Source organism: Scaptodrosophila lebanonensis, unplaced genomic scaffold (assembly GCF_003285725.1).
Source record: "Scaptodrosophila lebanonensis strain 11010-0011.00,11010-0021.00 unplaced genomic scaffold, SlebRS2 tig00000053-arrow-pilon, whole genome shotgun sequence".
In the NCBI taxonomy this organism is placed as follows: domain Eukaryota; kingdom Metazoa; phylum Arthropoda; class Insecta; order Diptera; family Drosophilidae; genus Scaptodrosophila; species Scaptodrosophila lebanonensis.
Genome location: NW_022060548.1, coordinates 1,945,497 through 1,962,322, shown reverse-complemented (window position 1 = coordinate 1,962,322; position 16,826 = coordinate 1,945,497). Strand labels below are relative to the sequence as shown.

The 16,826-nt window shown below is 40.6% G+C and overlaps 4 protein-coding genes and 2 non-coding genes across 6 annotated transcripts; 2 read left to right on the top strand and 4 right to left on the bottom strand.

The window, feature by feature from the left end:
- Window positions 1-650: 650 nt before the first annotated feature.
- On the bottom strand, window positions 651-4,702 carry LOC115624037 (transcription termination factor 2). The gene is made up of 5 exons (XM_030518615.1): window positions 4,584-4,702; window positions 3,293-4,527; window positions 2,512-2,836; window positions 1,586-2,445; window positions 651-1,531 (listed from the first exon to the last, which is right to left on the bottom strand). The coding sequence occupies exons 1-5, from the start codon at window positions 4,642-4,644 to the stop codon at window positions 797-799; spliced, it is 3,216 nt and encodes a 1,071-aa protein (XP_030374475.1). The 5' UTR covers window positions 4,645-4,702; the 3' UTR covers window positions 651-796.
- Window positions 4,703-5,345: 643 nt separating this feature from the next.
- LOC115623926 (transcription termination factor 2) lies at window positions 5,346-8,386 on the top strand. The gene is made up of 4 exons (XM_030518485.1): window positions 5,346-6,107; window positions 6,183-6,347; window positions 6,423-7,406; window positions 7,480-8,386. Exons 1-4 carry the CDS (start codon window positions 5,346-5,348, stop codon window positions 8,260-8,262), a joined length of 2,694 nt encoding a protein of 897 aa, XP_030374345.1. The 3' UTR covers window positions 8,263-8,386.
- A 606-nt stretch (window positions 8,387-8,992) lies between these two features.
- LOC115623827 (transketolase-like protein 2) lies at window positions 8,993-13,503 on the bottom strand. Its single transcript, XM_030518370.1, has 3 exons — window positions 13,093-13,503; window positions 9,459-11,057; window positions 8,993-9,381 (listed from the first exon to the last, which is right to left on the bottom strand). The coding sequence occupies exons 1-3, from the start codon at window positions 13,194-13,196 to the stop codon at window positions 9,204-9,206; spliced, it is 1,881 nt and encodes a 626-aa protein (XP_030374230.1). The 5' UTR covers window positions 13,197-13,503; the 3' UTR covers window positions 8,993-9,203.
- Window positions 13,504-13,753: 250 nt separating this feature from the next.
- Trnay-gua lies at window positions 13,754-13,848 on the top strand. Its single transcript has 2 exons — window positions 13,754-13,790; window positions 13,813-13,848. It is a non-coding gene; the product is annotated as a tRNA-Tyr (tRNA).
- A 419-nt stretch (window positions 13,849-14,267) lies between these two features.
- Trnay-gua lies at window positions 14,268-14,360 on the bottom strand. Its single transcript has 2 exons — window positions 14,324-14,360; window positions 14,268-14,303 (listed from the first exon to the last, which is right to left on the bottom strand). It is a non-coding gene; the product is annotated as a tRNA-Tyr (tRNA).
- Window positions 14,361-14,659: 299 nt separating this feature from the next.
- On the bottom strand, window positions 14,660-16,518 carry LOC115624174. The gene is made up of 2 exons (XM_030518770.1): window positions 16,006-16,518; window positions 14,660-15,937 (listed from the first exon to the last, which is right to left on the bottom strand). Exons 1-2 carry the CDS (start codon window positions 16,516-16,518, stop codon window positions 15,332-15,334), a joined length of 1,119 nt encoding a protein of 372 aa, XP_030374630.1. The 3' UTR covers window positions 14,660-15,331.
- Window positions 16,519-16,826: the final 308 nt, after the last annotated feature.

The window sequence follows — 16,826 nt, the reverse complement described above, 5'->3', positions numbered from 1 at the left end:
TAAATATGAAGCACATTTTTCCTCAAATATATTATAAATATCTAGTCTCAAGCTTACAATTTCTTATAATAAAGCCGCACACGAATAATGAAATGTTCAACTAGCTAAAATCCTAAATCGAAATAAAACCCATGTAGCTATTCCAAAACACTATTTAATTTGTATGTAAAAATAAAACAATAATCATTATGTGGTTTCAACATTATGTATTTATTTATACCTATTTAATATAAACATACTGGGCTGTGTGGGGTTTGTTTTTCGACACTTTGCGCCAGAAGTGATGGCTGCTTTAAAAATATGAACTTAAACTCTTCTGTTTTTATATTATTTTAAACCAAAAACGTTATGCTATTCAAATAGTAATTAAATTTTGTTTGGCTCTACATAAAATATTAAAAATACAATTTTCAAAAGCCGTAGTAAAATGTTTGAACTAAAATAAACCATTGTAAAATTTGAAACTAAATGGATTGCTTCAAGTTTATAAAAGTCATTGCTAGAAATGAAATACGCCCATATCAAAATACATTGCGAGGAAACTTGAAAGCAATCAGGCAATAGTGAAAATGAATAAAAAATGCTGTAAATAAACTAAAATTGTTGATGCCTCTTTAGTTTAAGTGGAATGATTCATTTTCAGAAAGGAATTGCCTAACTTTAAATTTAATACAAGTATTGTGGCACAAATAACAGCACTTAAGCAATAACTAAAGAAATTTAGAAAAGAAAAAGAGGGACAACATGAAACTGAATTAAAAAACGACAAATAAAACTAGAATTCGAGCTCAATCCGTTACATGCCAAACAAACCCTTGAGATCGTCAATGGTGAGCTTGGAGCTCACCTTGGCGCCCGTGAGCACGCCTTCGGCCAATTCAAGCTTTTTATCCTGCAGCGCCTTGATGCGCTGTTCAACAGTGTCCAGGCACATAAACTTATAAATGATGACATTCTTTTTCTGGCCGACACGATAAATTCGATCCTGGGCCTGTGCCTCCAACTGTGGATTCCAGTGTAAATCAATTAACAGAAGATGATTGGCACCCACCAGATTTAACCCAACACCGCCAGCAGTTAATGATAATAATAGAATTCTCTTCGAGCTTTTGGGATCGTTGAACTGGTTGACAATGTCCTGACGATGTTTTACGGGAATGCTGCCGTTCAGCGACAAAGTGCTTATTTTGGCAGCCTCCAAGTGATCGCGCAAAAGGTCCAAAACAGATGTCCATTGCGAAACTATAATCGCTTTATCTTTGGACTTCAAAACATTGCTCTTTAAAATGTCCATAACCTTGAGCATTTTTGTTGATGGCCGCTTCAGATCGAAGACAGGATTGGTACGCTTCAACACATTCTTCGATGCCTTGGCAATGCGTGCCTCATCGCCGCCACTACTACCGCGTGAGCGACGCGACGATTGTGAGGAATCGTTAATGGCTAGCTTGTTCAGTTGATCTAGCAAGTCAATTTCTGGAGACTCAGCGTCGCTTTCATCGCCACCCAAGCTTTCAGAGCCCTCCAGCATCTACAAATTAGTTTGTGGTAGAGTTTTAAGTCGATTTTAAATTGAAATACTTACCGCATCGATCAAACCCGGATGGCAACAGATTTGCCGCAAGCGCAGAAGCAGGACTAAAATATCATGAGACTTGACTTCCTTATCGCCATGATACATCCGCGAGAACTTCTCATGCATTTTATAGTAGGCCCCATTGGGATCTTTGATTTGACTGTAGGTCGGTTTGTTGGCATCGTTAATGAAATTCAAATCGGAATCCTTTTCAGCACGCTGAAACAAGAATTGAGCAAACAGGGTGCGCGAATAAGTCATAATCTTTTGGTAGACATTCATTTCATCTGTATCGAGTGTAACTTCAATAAGACGCATCTCCTTATTCGGCAGATTATCCAGCTTGCCTTCGAGTTGCAGCTGAGCTTTGGTGCGGCGCAACATAATGGTTTTCATTAATGTATTTAGACGCTGTTGTCCACCAGCGCTCTTGTTATCGATCCACTTTTTCCAAGTTACCAAATCATCGAATGGCGAACAGCGCAGAAATTTCAGAAGCGCATAAACGTCCAGTTCCTTATTTTGTATGGGTGTGCCCGTCAATGCCCAACGATATTTACCAAGTAACTCGGAAACAGCTACCGACGACTGCGCCTTATGATTTCGCACCACATGCGCCTCATCCAATATTATGCGATGCCATTTTAGCCCAAACAGAGCCCCATGGACAGCCTTGTGCTCGCGTGCCACAATATTGTAGGTGGTGACAACAATGTCGTAGGTTCGCAAATGCTTGGCCTTTGTCTCACGATTGTTGCCATGATGAACGCACACAGTCAGTTTGTTGCGCGACACCTTCGATCCAACCTCACCCTCCCATTGCAGCAGCAAACTGGCTGGGCAGACAACTAAAGTTCCGCCTTTATAACCTAAAATAAAGCATAATTCAGCGTTCAGATTAAATTTAAATAAAATAATTTCCGCCAGTAGCTTACTTTCTTTGCGGCTTCCCTTGGAAATCCAGCTGCCACCACTTTTACGTTTATCACGACGCTCGCCTTCAGAGTCACTGTTGGAAGAATTGGCGCCAGCACCAGCCTCCCGACGGTTTTTGCAAGCCAATACTGAGGATATCATAGTCAGTGTTTTACCCAAACCCATATCATCAGCCAATATGCCACCACGCGGGTTCTGCTGCTCACGCCACTCCATCCAGGCGAGCGCATGTTTCTGATGGTCCATTAAAGTCACCTTTAAGCCCTTCGGATCGTCAGCCAGCACTTTTTCTGATGGACAGCCCTTCAAAGAGCCATGCAAATCCTGAAATCACATTTCACCATTAGTTTTAATATATTTCCTATCCAGCTTTCTCAATATGTCTGCATATTAGTCAGTTTATATTGTGTGCGACTAGCTTATAATCAGCGCATGCGCAAGGCACTTAGCCATTAGCCACGCAGGCGACAGTCAACGCACAGTAACTCGTGCCAAATTGAAAGCCAATCATGGCTAGCACCAAGCTAGCATGCGTCTCAGATATCCATTCTTTACAGATTCATCACGAAATATATGGTAAAGGTAGCAGAGAAAATGGGAGACTTTTTATATCCTAAATATTTTTATAGATTAAAACAAAGATTGGTGCAAACGTCGACAGAGACGACAATACTGATTGTTATATAAACATGTATCGTTTATGGAAAATCAAACTTGGAAGATGGAAAAGCCTCGCCCATATCTCTACCGCCTGATCAACTAATAGATTATATACGTTACCTTCAGACGATCTAAAGTCAAAGCTTTTTGTGTATTAAAAGTGGCCATGCCTTTGGCGCCCGTATGAGTTGGTTGAATTTGATGCACCGCTGCCGAAATATCATCCCAACTGGGAGCTCCAGTTTCGGGCTTACGTGGTGGTGCTGCTGCTGGCGGCTGCCGAGGCTGTGGACTCGATCCTGATGAACGCATTCTTCTAGGTTTCGAAGAATTCGGTTCTTCCTTCACCTTCAGTCCACTCATATAAGCTTCTTTTGCGTAAATGTCACGTCGCAAGCCGTCAATGCGCTTTTTTATTTGGCTACCCTTGTCCGACAACTTGTGGGCCACCATATTATACAGACGTTCGGCCTCGGCCTGCTCAACGCGCATCTTAGCTATGGTACGCAATTCCTGTTCGTAGACGTCTTTGTCCACGAACTGCGGTTCATCTTCTTTTTTAATTCTAGAGCGGCGTTGTGGCTCAGACGATGTGCGAGGCTTGGGATTTTGAATGTATGGTTGAATGGTTGGTTGCAATAAATTCTTGGTACTCTTTACCGCCGGAACTTGTCCGGCACTGTTACGTGGCGAGCGCGTGGATTTACGTGCAAATGGAGGCGCTGAAATGTTCTCCTTATTATAGCTCCTATCTGAATCAGTACTCGAAATTTCAATGGGTGTTTCCTTGTTGCTCAAAATGAGCACATCACTACCATTAGATTCGTCTAGCGAATGTGGAGCTTGAGTTATTGGGAACAATGTGGAATGCAAAGATTCTTCAATGTTGTTGGCAAACACAGTACTATAGCGGGGGGATAGGGCCTCATCACTGGTGGCTGCCCGATAGCGTGCCGCAGCAGCTTCTGCAGCTTCATTAAAAGTCTCTTCGGCCTCATCGGTTTTGTACTGTTCGTCATCCTCCTCCTGCATAACCGCCAATGTGGGACGTCTAACAGCATTCGAGTTTCGTGCTGGACGCTCTTCATCGCTATAGTCGATCTCGCTGGAATCGTCGCTCAAGTCCTGCGGTCGTACACCTGTAATGCTCATTCGTGTGGTTGGGGACAACGCACGTGCATCCAATTCGTCCTCTTCCGAGTCGGAGGCAATAGCAGGGCGTCGTGATTTCTGATTCTGACGCCGCGCCGGACGCAAGCTTTCCTCCTCGGACTCAGTGTCCCCAACAGTCACGTTGCTAGCGCCATTGTCATTGACGCTACGACGGGATGAGCGGCTTGATCGGCCTGAGCGTCCTTTTGAAAACACAATTACACATTATGTGCGTTTATGAAGGTAGTATTATACACACCTGTGGAGGCACTGATCACGCTCTCCTCCTCGCTTGTGAAGTATTCATCCTCGCTAGACATATTTCTCACATTAAATACAAATTGAAACGTGACACATGCACAAAAAAAGCAAGTTAATTTAAAATTTGTAGCTGTAAATTTCTAGAGTTGCCAGCTAATGCGCAACTATATGCCGCGCGATAAAATTATTGTATGGCAGGCTCCCGCGTTCTGTTCGATAACTTCAAAAATAATTATTTAAACGACATTCAAATTTAAAACAAGGCCAAATTAAAAGCAAGTATGTAAGCCCTAATAGGTACAGATGAAAATTATACCAAATGTAAAAAATTACGTTAAACGATTAGGTGAAACGACCAAAATATCGATAATAAATAAAAGGTGGCCACTTTATGTTACGTTTCAAAAGGTAACTGACACAGAACTCCACGAACTGGAAAACATCAATGTTTACCCACATCGTTTCGATGTTTTTGGGGGAAGAACATCGTTGAAGTGAACTAGAATACGATATTAATATATACTCGTACATATGATGAAAACACATACATAAATAAGACTGCAACTGCAAGATAATAATATCCTTTGCAATTAGAATTTTTCAAAAACATCTTAACGTACTTAGCTTTTCGACTTCGATTTGTTTTTCAGTGGGAAAGGAATAAAAAAACATCGAACATCGAAAAAACTATCGATATTTAAAATTAATTTCAAAACATCGATGTCTCATCCAGCATAAACAAATCAAAAATAAAGTCGAAATGGATAAAAATCTGACAAAATCGGATACAGACGATGAAAGCGAAAACGTCAACGGGATGTTTAAGGATGAATATGACAACGATACCACGCTCACTATATTCGTAAGTGCCGACGTGTACGAGAAAGAGATGCGAAGCTTCTGCGAGATGCTGGAGAGGGTTCAGCGGGCAGAAAAAACATTTCGTGAGAACAAGGGCAGCTCAGAGGACCACGCACTGTTGCTCAAGCTTCGCGACCGACTGAAACCCCAGGCCGACTATATGGATGCGCTGCGGATCAAGGATGAGGATAAGAATCTGGAGCAGCCGCAATGGACGTGTTTATTTTCCAGTCTGAATCGCCATCGTTACGACAATGGGGAATTGTCGCTGGAACAATTTTATCTGCGAAAGAAGAACATTATCTACGGCCTCAAGATACTCTTCGAACCGCTAAAGACACGACCTAAGGCAGAGGAATTTGCTAACCAACCCACGGCATTGCGTGTCCCATTGATGAAGCATCAAAAACATGCCCTGAAGTGGCTTAAATGGCGCGAGGATAAAGCTCAACAAATACTTGGCGGTATTCTAGCCGATGATATGGGTTTAGGCAAGACCCTAACCATGATTGCACTTATCTTGGATACACACGAGAAGTGCAATGTCAGTGCTAATAAACCGAAACTCGAATGCAGGCCATGGCAGTCACAATTCCAGTATTCCAACCTTGCAACGAGCATAAAGCTCAGGAGCAGTCTATTCGGCTGTGATGAGGACAATGTATATACAACCATATTTTATATATTTGATTTTCATAAAAACATTTCCGTTATAATGATAATTCTGCTGTTTTAGGATAAGGATGATGATATCACTAAAACACAGCTCTTAAGGACCGGACTAAAACGCAAAGTAGAAAACGAATTAAACCAACAAATTAAAAGCACTACCCATGATGAAGAGGAAGACGACGATCTGAACAGGTTGTGCAAACGCCAGAATAGACGGCAATTATTAACCGTAGGCTATGTCCAAGCTTATCTTAATATTAATTATGGACATAATTGTAAAAATAATGCTTTGGTTATTTTTTAGGATAGCGATGACGAAGATGGTAACCACCTGTCCAGCCAAATGAAAGGGAAAACAAAGAGTTATATAAAAGGTACACCACTTAGCGACACTTCGAATGTTGCAGGTCAACAAGCGAGTGAAAGACGTCGGAGACCAAATGCCGCAGGAACATTGGTCGTGTGCCCGGCCAGTGTTATCCATCAATGGCATGATGAGGTTAAAGAAAAAGTGAAGGAATGCCCTCTACTAGTCCATGTCTATCATGGGAGTAGTCGTCAAGATATTGGCTTTCAAAATTTCAAGAGCTTTGATATCGTAATAACATCATACAACACATTATCCGTTGAACGTCGAAATCTGGGCGATGCCTCTTGGCTATTTATGGTCGATTGGAAACGCATCATACTGGACGAAGCCCATATAATACGCAATGAAAAGACAATCGGTTGCGATGCCGTATGTAAGCTTCGCGGCAAATATCGCTGGGCATTAACCGGCACACCCATCCAAAATCGCGCCCGCGATGCCTTCGCCCTGATGTTATTTCTCAAAGTACCCGAATTCCAGAGCCTTAACGAATGGAATAAGAAAGGCCATCACCGCCTGGGTCTGATGCTTCATCCTCTAATGCTACGACGCACGAAGGAGGAACTACAGGCAAATGGGGATATGCCCAAGTTACCGAAACTGGAAATCAAGCAAATGGAGTTGAATCTCTCGACTCAGGAAATGGTCGCCTACCAAATAATATCGGCATTCTCTGAAATCTTATTTGCACAATTTCTTTATCAAATAGAAGAGCGTAATGCAGATCTCGATTATCACAAGTCGGACGAAGCGCCCCGTTTTCTGCGTTCATTCAACGAACACAAATATCAGGAACTCCATCAAAGATTCCTGCGCGCCCTTGGCCACAAACCGGGAGATCAAATAAGCGGCATTATAATATTGGTGCTACTATTGCGATTGCGTCAGTTTTGCTGTCATCCTGGTCTGATGGTGGGCGTAAGTATTAATTATTAAATTTATTTCCTTAATCAATTAAATTAGTTATTAATTGCATTCCATATTCTCACAGATGCTCACTGGCGTCCTCTCGGATGCAGAAAAAAATGAAATGGTCGAGGATGCGCTAGCTATGCAGGGTGAGCTCAAAATAGATGTGGTGGCCGAGGTAAAAAAATTCGAGAGGAGTGTGCATATTGATTTGGAAGAGGAGGAAACAGAATCCAGAACTGCAGCACTCAATTTGCTGAAACCCAGTCATCCGTTATACGATTTCAGCCAGCCCTCATCGAAAATGTTACAGATCCTGGAAACTGTCGATCGCATACTACTCGAAACAAATGACAAGCTCATCATTGTATCGCAATGGACTAGTTTCCTGAAAGTGATCCGACAGCACGTGGAGGCTAAACATTGCAATGTGGGTCTCGATTTCAACGGCCAATTGAATGTGCCTTTGCGGCGTTGCGTGCTGGAGGAGTTTAAGGATATCACGAACGATAAGCGGGTCCTGTTCCTTTCGCTCACCGCAGGCGGTGTGGGCCTCAATTTGAATGTGGCCAATCATTTGCTGCTCGTCGATCTGCATTGGAATCCGCAGCTGGAGCGGCAGGCACAAGACCGAATTTATCGCTATGGCCAGCATAAGCCAACATTTATCTATCGCTTTATGTGCGTCGAGACGGTAGAGCAACGCATTAAAGCTTTGCAGGATCACAAACTGGAGATTGCTAATGTGGTGCTCAACAAGGGTGTCATGGAATCTGGATCCGATGGTGGCTTAACATTGGTGGAGCTAAAGAAATTATTTGGCTACATGCCGCAAACTAACAATCGTACCAGTATAAAGAATTGAAATGTATATAATGCATGTTTTACAATTCACATTTTACTGTCATAAGCAAGAAAATATACATATGCGTTAGCTTTCTAACAGAAACAAGAATGGAATGCTAGCATCGAGTGAGCTCAACTCTTAAATGTCCTGTAAATGTACAAAAAAAAAAAATAAAATCAAAACTTATAAACCGTACATAGAGTCGTACAGTTAAAAAAAAGTAATTTTTTTTACCTTAATATTGTGTAGCAGCAACAGTGATAACACTTATCGCTATAACTTCCTTTACACATACACACTAAAATGATATAATTGAGAACTGAAGACTAGTCGCTGCCTTTGTAGGTGACCTTCTTCAACTAAAGACTTGGATGAAAGGTCACAAAAGGGTACTCCGGACGCAGAGAAAAGACGAGAGCGCATAAGATACCCCTCTTCGAAGCAAAGCGAAAGCACTACCAAAGTGGAGATAGTTGCAATGGCGGGTTTTAGTGGGTGGTAGTCCCACATACCTCCCTTTGACGGCAGATCGAGATGCATGCATCCAAAAAAATTAAGTTGAAAATTCCAAGAATTACAGGAGTCATGGAAAATCAGGAATAGCGTGGGGGAGGAAGGGGTTTGGTGCAGACACGGCTAGATCGACTCGTCTTGCCATACAGAGAATATACATACATGTATGTATGTATGTACATATGTATATACTTTGACTCACTCACTTTCTCCCTTCGGACAAATATAATATAAGTATATAATCTTGTACCTTTCCGGTACGTTTATTATGGTATCAAAAAACGTTATTCAACAAATGTGCATTGAAAATTTCGCATTACACTTTCAATTTTGTAAAGATTCAAAAGCACAAATGCATGCCAGAGGTGTGCTTAATTTCTAAATAGGGATGTGTAACATTCCGCAAGATACACAATGGAGCTGCTTAAGTAAATCCTGGATGACTTTTACTTCTTCAGAATGGCGTTGGCAGCGCTCACAATATTGCGAGCCGATATGCCAAACATATCGATGAGCACAGCTGGTGGACCCGAACGAGGAACCGTCGGCACATACAGATGCTTAACCACGAAGCTTCGATGCTCGGCCAAAGCGCTCAGCACGGCCTCACCCAGACCACCTTGCCTATGTAGAGAAAAGGGAAATTTGTTAGGTCAGATATGCAAATAGTTTGCACACAAATTCAGAAAATGTTAACTCACTGATAATGATCCTCGACGACAACAACGCGCCCGCCGCATTGTTTTCCGTGCTCCACAATCAAATCGACATCAAGAGGCTTGACTGTGAAGGGATCAATGACACGTGCCGTAATGCACTCCTTCTCCAATTGCTCGGCGGCGGTCAAACACTCGTATAGAGTGATGCCGGCACCAATTAGGAGGAGCTCATCGGAGGGCTTTTGACGCACCACCTTGCCACGTCCGACGACGAACTTCTCATCGTTGTTGTAGATGACACAAGTGTTGGGACGAGAGGTGCGAATGAAGCAGACGCCCTTGGTGTTGGCAGCCAATTCAACGGAACGTTCGGTGCTGACCGCGTCCGACGGATAGAAAATTGTGCTGCCTGGAATGGTGCGGAACAAGGCGATGTCCTCAAGACCCATCTGCGAGGGTCCATCTTCGCCGATGCTGCAGCCACAGTGGGAGCCTACGAAATTTACATTCGTTTGCGAAATGGCGCCCATGCGAATCTGATCGAAGGCACGTGTGAAAAAGGTTGCAAAGGTCGAGACAAAGGCAACGGTGCGACGACGACAGGCGGCGCCAATAGCCACGCCCACCAAGTTCTGCTCGGCAATGAAGCATTCAATATAACGCTCCGGGAAGGCCGCACGCAGCTTATCCGAATACGTCGAATTCTTGGTATCGCCATCCAAAGCAATCACGCGATCGTTATCGGCCGCGATCTTAGCCAAGGCCGTGCCGTAGGCCAACCGAGTGGCCACAGCATCGCCCAGTTTATAGTTTGGTGGCTCACACAACTTCACATTGGAAATATCAACCTCGGGCGCCGCGCCAGTCTTGCCCAACTTCTTGGGAGACAGCTTTGCATGCTGATTTATGATTAAACCCTGCAAGTGTTTAATGACCTCGTCGGCCTTATCGCCCAATGGCTTGCCATGCCAGTTATCCTTATCCTCAATTCTAGGGAAGTCCTTGCCCTTAAAGGTCTTACAAATAATGGCCGTAGGCTTCTTTTTGGTGCTGGAAGCACAATGGAAAGCCTTGCACAGCTCATCAATGTCGTGGCCATCAACAACCAATGCGTTGAAGCCAAACGACTCCAGGCGATCGCGATAGACATCCATTTTGTGCTGCAACGATGTGGGTTCCGATTGACCCAATCGATTTACATCGAAGATCACGCACAAATTGTCCAGCTCATAGTACCCGGCGAAGTGGAGAGACTCCCAAACAGAGCCCTCGGCCGATTCACCATCGCCCACAATCACATAAGTACGATAGTCGGCCTTGTCGAAGTTCTTGCCCACATACGCCATGCCAGCACCTACGGCAACGCCCTGACCCAACGATCCAGTGCCCACATCGATGAAGTTAAGACGTGGAGTGGGGTGTCCTTCCAGATCGCTGTCGATCTTACGCAAATTCTTCAGCTCCTCCACCGGGAAAAGACCAGCCTCGGCCCAGGCGGCATACAAAATGGGAGCGGCATGTCCCTTTGACAGGATCAGGCGATCGCTGGAAGGATCACGTGGATGCTTCAAGTTCAAACGCAACTCCTGGAAGAACAGTACAGAAAGGATTTCGGCCAGCGAAGCACATGATGTGGGATGTCTGCAAAATACGTAGAAGGAAAAATTCAATTACTGAAGAAATATCTTTTGGGACTAGAAATTTCGAGTTATTTTTTAATCGTTTTGCTTTACATAACGTAGTTTTTTGCTCAAAAACGAATGTTGCATTTCCATTTAATTAATTATCAATTTATTTTCATTGCTGAACTTTCAATTTTAGCTCAAAGTTTAGTATTTAGTGTAGCATCAAAATACATTTATTTACACTCCGGAAGAGTAATCTAAAATAATTTAATTTGCGTATATTTTATAATCTTCAGAAAAATTTCTGCAAAAACTGCAGTTTATTCTCATACATGTTTGGATAATTTTTCCCATGCTCTTGTTATTTAAAGCTATTTATACTGTATCTGTATCTTTGGCAAAACTCCAATAACTCAGCCGCAGAAGCCGCAAGATTTTTGCTGCTGCTGCTGGCATTGGCAACCCTACACCAAAAGAGGGGCTCGTCTTTCACTGTTGCTTATAAATAAACACATACACAATCGTCTTGACTTGGGCAAAAGATACAAAACCTAATAGGTATCTATGTATGTACATATCTACTCGTACATACATGGATCTACAAACATGCAGTAGAGTACTCCCTGCCAAAATTTGAAACCGGTCTCTTGGACCTTGAACCTGTCTGACTCCGTCTTCCTAAATGCTTTGTCTTGGAGGTAAGATTCTAAAATAAATAATTCGCAGACATTTTGTGCATGTATTCCCAGCCCTTTCATTTCATATTCAACACGTGCTGAACAAGTTCTTTCAGAAAAGGAACAATTTTTGTTATACTCAAGACATTTAAAAGTTCTGAGCAGCTTGCTATCAAAGATTAAAAATTCCTATCACAATCGAATGGGGAGGTGCCTATTTGTTATAAATGGAAAAGGGGTTCGACGCTCTGAAATATTTATAAGTATATTTAGATTTCTAACATTTAATTAAAATATTCCAGCAAACTCCTATAGCAACAATTATACCTAAACTAGTTAGCAAATGGGCGTTTATTATCCATTTGTTTGGCAATTAGGCTTATCTAAATCATTTTAATAGAAAGGTTGTAAAAACGTAAATGGAATAAAGTTGTTGAATGTACAAACAAAAAATTATCTTCATTAATGCTGTTGGTAACACTTTAAAAAGGTTATGAACGCGCTTTTCTCTGAAGCTTAAAGCAAAAGCTCATGTGAAGCAAACTTTTTTTTTATAAATATATTCCCTGCAGTGCGACAATTTACTATTTAACTACATTTTCGGGGAACTAGTTACTTCGCAACTATTTACTGTTACAAGAATTTACAAAGTCTGATTTGTTATAAAGTTATTAATTATCAAAATGGCAATATCGTAATCAATATACAACGTTAAAACAGAATCTCATCAATTTAATACTGTTTCGTTGCGTTTTTTATTGCACGAATTCAATAGGTTAAAGACAATGATTATTTAATTGTAATTACAAAATAAAATAAAAAACTCAATTATGCCTTTTAATACAATTCCGGACACAAAATAATTTTGTTACGAGTAGTTTTACACAAGTTCAAAAAACCGCTAGAGTTTCAGCCTAGTTCATAGAACTGCTGGGCTAAGACAATGCCGGTTAGTCGGATATGTATTAATATGTGTGTATATATGTGTACTAATTTCAACACTGAAAGTTGAAGAAATAATGCCTAAATAGTAATAAGAATAATTCGTGAAGGTCAATAAAGGTCAATAAAAAATTAAACAATCAGTTAAAATGTGTGCAAGTCGACTCTTAAGCTTATCAGCACATTACACAAACACACACACACGCACACACTAGGCACGCATTCGTGAAAAATCTGTTAACGGCGTTGCATTAAGAAAACACGTGGCTTGGTCTTTTTCAAGCAGGGGTCACCTTTGGCTTGAAGAGTCCAGCGATTGCAACAAGTGCCAAGGTGCACAACTATTTCATTTGTTTTTGCATACACTAATAGGCGTATATATACAGAAACGTATGACATACGTATATATTTAGTACGACTTCATCAACTTACCCCGATTTCGAGGCTTGCGTCGAGGTGATAGAATGTATGCGCAAACGTTGTGCCAAATCCTTCAAGGTCTGTACAGTTTTTGCCTCCGGCTTGTGGTATGACATTTTGACAAATAATAACTGTCCTAGGGAGTTCCGGTTAAAAAGTAGGTTCTTCTTAGTTAGCGATAGGGCGAGATTAACAGCTTGTTTGCCAACGACTGTAAATGAATATGCCGTCTTGAAGTGCTACAATAAACACTACGAAGTGGCTTCTCCGACGGTGGTTGCGGTGGAACTATGGGCGACGACGACAACGAACCGATGTAGCCGGCGTTTGAAAGCAAACTGCTACGTCGGGCTCTGAAGTTGTCGTCGTTGAGTTTGCCGCTTGGGGACGCAATTTTAGCGCTTGCTTCAAAAAGCTTTGTCATGAACAGCAAATATGTATCTTTGATTGCGACGCGCTTATTGAGCTGAAACGAGACGGTTATACACAATCCCAATTAGTTTTCTATTCTATTCTCATATGTTGTACGTATACAATAAATTCGTATTTGAACATCGCGCTTTTTGAACACAATGACGCGCTCGTAGCTTGCGTGTAAATTTAACGAAATAATAATCACACACACACAATGCGTCGGCAGCCAAATGCGTATTTTGGTCAGCGTCTCAACAACCCTTCGATAGCTCAGTTGGTAGAGCGGTGGACTGTAGAACGGTAACAAATGCAATAGATATCCATAGGTCGCTGGTTCAAATCCGGCTCGAAGGAGACAGAATCTTTTTTTCTACTTTTTTAAAATCTCTTTTTATACACGTGTGTTTGCGTACTTCAATTTTAGTGTATCTTAATAAGGTTTAATCTAACGCTTACCCAAATTATGGTAAACTTTCGGCGATGCTCACTCTTAAATTTTGAAATAGAAATTCCAAGGGCCAAAACAATTTTAAAATTCGGAATTTTAAAGTAAGTTGTGTATGAATGATTTTAAAACAAATGCTATAGAGTATTTTGATTCTCCATAGTGTGAATGTATATACATACATATATGTGATAAAGCCAAAGTATATTTGCCTAATTGTATAAATGCAATTGTATTATACAATTATACAATGTATTATTATTCAATTTAAATAAAATATAAAGAGAATTTCAAAAACAGTGAAATTAAAAAATTAAAAAAAATTCGATCCTTCGAGCCGGATTTGAACCAGCGACCTATGGATGTCTACTTTTTGTTACCGTTCTACAGTCCACCGCTCTACCAACTGAGCTATCGAAGGCTTGTGAGGTGGGCGTCAAAATACACATTTGAGTACACAACAAACAAAAACAAAGCATTTCACAACTCGTATGGTATTGTAATATTGATACATTTATTTAATCTATCTATCTTCTTTTATCTTATTTTAAAAATACAAGAGTAAAATTAGAAACATACGTAGTTTGCTTAGTATTATTATTATTATTTTTGTTCTTTTTAGTTTTTTTTTTGTTATTCTTTATTGAGTCAGAGCTTCTGTGTAAACGATATTTGATGTTGTTGTATCGTAAGGCAACAAAATAAATTGAGGGAGCTCCAACACGTAATAGCTCAACAAATTGTTGGCCATAACTGTGAAATAATTAAATAATAACAATAATATGTGCACAAATAGCGGAAGTTAAGATATTTTATAAAAATCTTGTAGTAGGTCACATGGGTATACGTAGAAAGAAATAAAAGAAATATGAAAAATATGAAACTATTTTGTATGCATTTGAAACGTCCATTACCAACAGGTGCGCGTCCGGCCAAGAGAGGTTTTCTTTCAAATTTGATGTGTGTATCCATGTCAGCGTTCGTTAACACGAGGTTCGCGTCCAGCCAATAGAGGCTTTAGTTTGTATTTCTCTAAAAATATTGTCCGCGTCCGGTCAAGAGAGTGTCCACCCAAGAGAGGCGAACTTGCTCTAAAAAGGACACCAAAACGGATGTTCTAGAAAAAGTGTCCGTCTAAGAGGGATGTCCGGTAAGGGAGTTTTCACTGTATGTAGGCTATGTTAACCGGGGATAGTGTAGCTTCCCAACAGTGAAAGACGCACAAGCAGATTGATTGTGTGACTACTCGATTTTCAGTAGGATTTACTAATCACCCCAACGGTATTTTTTGGTGTAGATGTTGTTGTAGGACTCCCGATTTAAAATTTCGTGCCTTAAATCGGTCCACTCTTTCCTCTTTATAATATTAGTATCGATAAGTTCTTCTGTAGTTCAAAAATGCCTTAACATTTTCAATTGACAAATTTTATCAATGCTAAAGGTGTTAACAGGCTCTTGTAGGGCTCTCGATTTAAAATTTCGTGCCCACTGCTGCTTTATATTATAAGTATCGGTAAATTCACCTGTAGTTCCAAAATGACTTAACATTTTCAATTGACAAATTTCAACCATGCTAAAGATGTTAACAGGCTGTTTCTTTTCAATTTCGTATCTGACATAAGCCACATCCGTGTCATTTAACAGTTCATTGTCATCGTAGAGACCTAGTCTACATTTAATGGATTTTGAGGAGACCGGGCCATCATATTTTGGAGCTTCATAAATAACCATTCTACGTGATTTTATTATTTCACTGGGCTGAATAAACGCTGATTTCCATTCTCCTTCGGCTTCGCAGATTCTAATCAGATAGTTTTTTTTAACATCGGAAAGTAATAGATGTATCCTAGTTTTCCCATCAACAGACAACTCGCTATTGCAGCAATAATCGATACGTACCATATCACTCGCATTAAGTATGCCTTGTGAAATAATGGTATCGGCTATTTTTTCACGTTTTTGGCCATTTATGATAAACGTGGTAAAAGCTAGATGGACCTTTAAAGGCGTAAAATAACATATTCAGAAAGGAAACTTCATAATTTTATTATGTATGGTGCACTTACCGTTTCGTCCTTGCCAGACTTCTTCAACATCACATCATCAGAAGGCATCTGAACTAAATCAGCGGTAATTGGTGCCTTTAATCTTGCTAAATTCTCTCGTATCTCTTTATATCCGCTCTTAACAATGCAATAGTTTTCTAATTCAAATTTAAAAGTCGTGCTGTATACATTATTAGAGTCGACTTTCATATAAGCGGACACGGGCTCAAAATTTAAATTGATTTCTCTCCTTTCATTTCTTTTCCGGGGCTTTTCGTAGCCTTCTTTTTGCCCAATGTACTGCAGTGTGTTTCCCGATACGAAATATTCTTCGGAACCTTCCATCTTTTTAACCAATTGACACACAATCATGATATCTTTGCCAAAATGCTTAGGGCAGCTCAAAGATACGGCCGGCCATTTGCCTTTTTGTGATTTCAGGGGTCCTCGCAGCCCTTCGCTGATGTAACGAAAGTGATGGCGACCCGAGGGCTGCGCCGAAAATTTAAAAGAAACTCCCATATTTTTCTTCATTCTTGCCTTGCTGTTGTATTGCTCTCTTATCGACAACTGCGAAAAAAAAACGGCATTTTTATTTATATATAGCGACAAAAAGCTTTTGAATCTTTGTATGTATGTATGTGTAACCACTCGGGGACTTTCTTTAATCACAATTCTATATTGCTTACTTGTAACCATTATCATTCTAATTAAAATTTTCTAGATTATGTTATTTTTGGGAAACCATTGTTTTGTATTAGGATATAATGTTGAACAATAACTAAACTAACTAAAATAGTATTTAATTTAAAAAAAAAATGTATTTCAAATCTTTTTCTCAC

What these genes read in the sequence shown, in the direction of transcription:
- LOC115624037 (XM_030518615.1), bottom strand. Translation starts at nt 4,644, where the DNA reads ATGTCTAGCGAGGATGAATACTTCACAAGCGAGGAGGAGAGCGTGATC. An exon ending in CAAGGGAAGCCGCAAAGAAA is followed by an intron (nt 2,446 to 2,511) that starts GTAAGCTACTGG and finishes GCTTTATTTTAG; the next exon opens with GTTATAAAGGCGGAACTTTA. An exon ending in ATCCGGGTTTGATCGATGCG is followed by an intron (nt 1,532 to 1,585) that starts GTAAGTATTTCA and finishes ACTAATTTGTAG; the next exon opens with ATGCTGGAGGGCTCTGAAAG.
- LOC115623926 (XM_030518485.1), top strand. Translation starts at nt 5,346, where the DNA reads ATGGATAAAAATCTGACAAAATCGGATACAGACGATGAAAGCGAAAAC. An exon ending in TCGGCTGTGATGAGGACAAT is followed by an intron (nt 6,108 to 6,182) that starts GTATATACAACC and finishes CTGCTGTTTTAG; the next exon opens with GATAAGGATGATGATATCAC. An exon ending in ATCCTGGTCTGATGGTGGGC is followed by an intron (nt 7,407 to 7,479) that starts GTAAGTATTAAT and finishes ATATTCTCACAG; the next exon opens with ATGCTCACTGGCGTCCTCTC.
- LOC115623827 (XM_030518370.1), bottom strand. Translation starts at nt 13,196, where the DNA reads ATGTCATACCACAAGCCGGAGGCAAAAACTGTACAGACCTTGAAGGAT. An exon ending in ACGCAAGCCTCGAAATCGGG is followed by an intron (nt 11,058 to 13,092) that starts GTAAGTTGATGA and finishes CGTATTTTGCAG; the next exon opens with ACATCCCACATCATGTGCTT. An exon ending in GTCGTCGAGGATCATTATCA is followed by an intron (nt 9,382 to 9,458) that starts GTGAGTTAACAT and finishes TTCTCTACATAG; the next exon opens with GCAAGGTGGTCTGGGTGAGG.
- LOC115624174 (XM_030518770.1), bottom strand. Translation starts at nt 16,518, where the DNA reads ATGAAGAAAAATATGGGAGTTTCTTTTAAATTTTCGGCGCAGCCCTCG. An exon ending in AGTCTGGCAAGGACGAAACG is followed by an intron (nt 15,938 to 16,005) that starts GTAAGTGCACCA and finishes ACGCCTTTAAAG; the next exon opens with GTCCATCTAGCTTTTACCAC.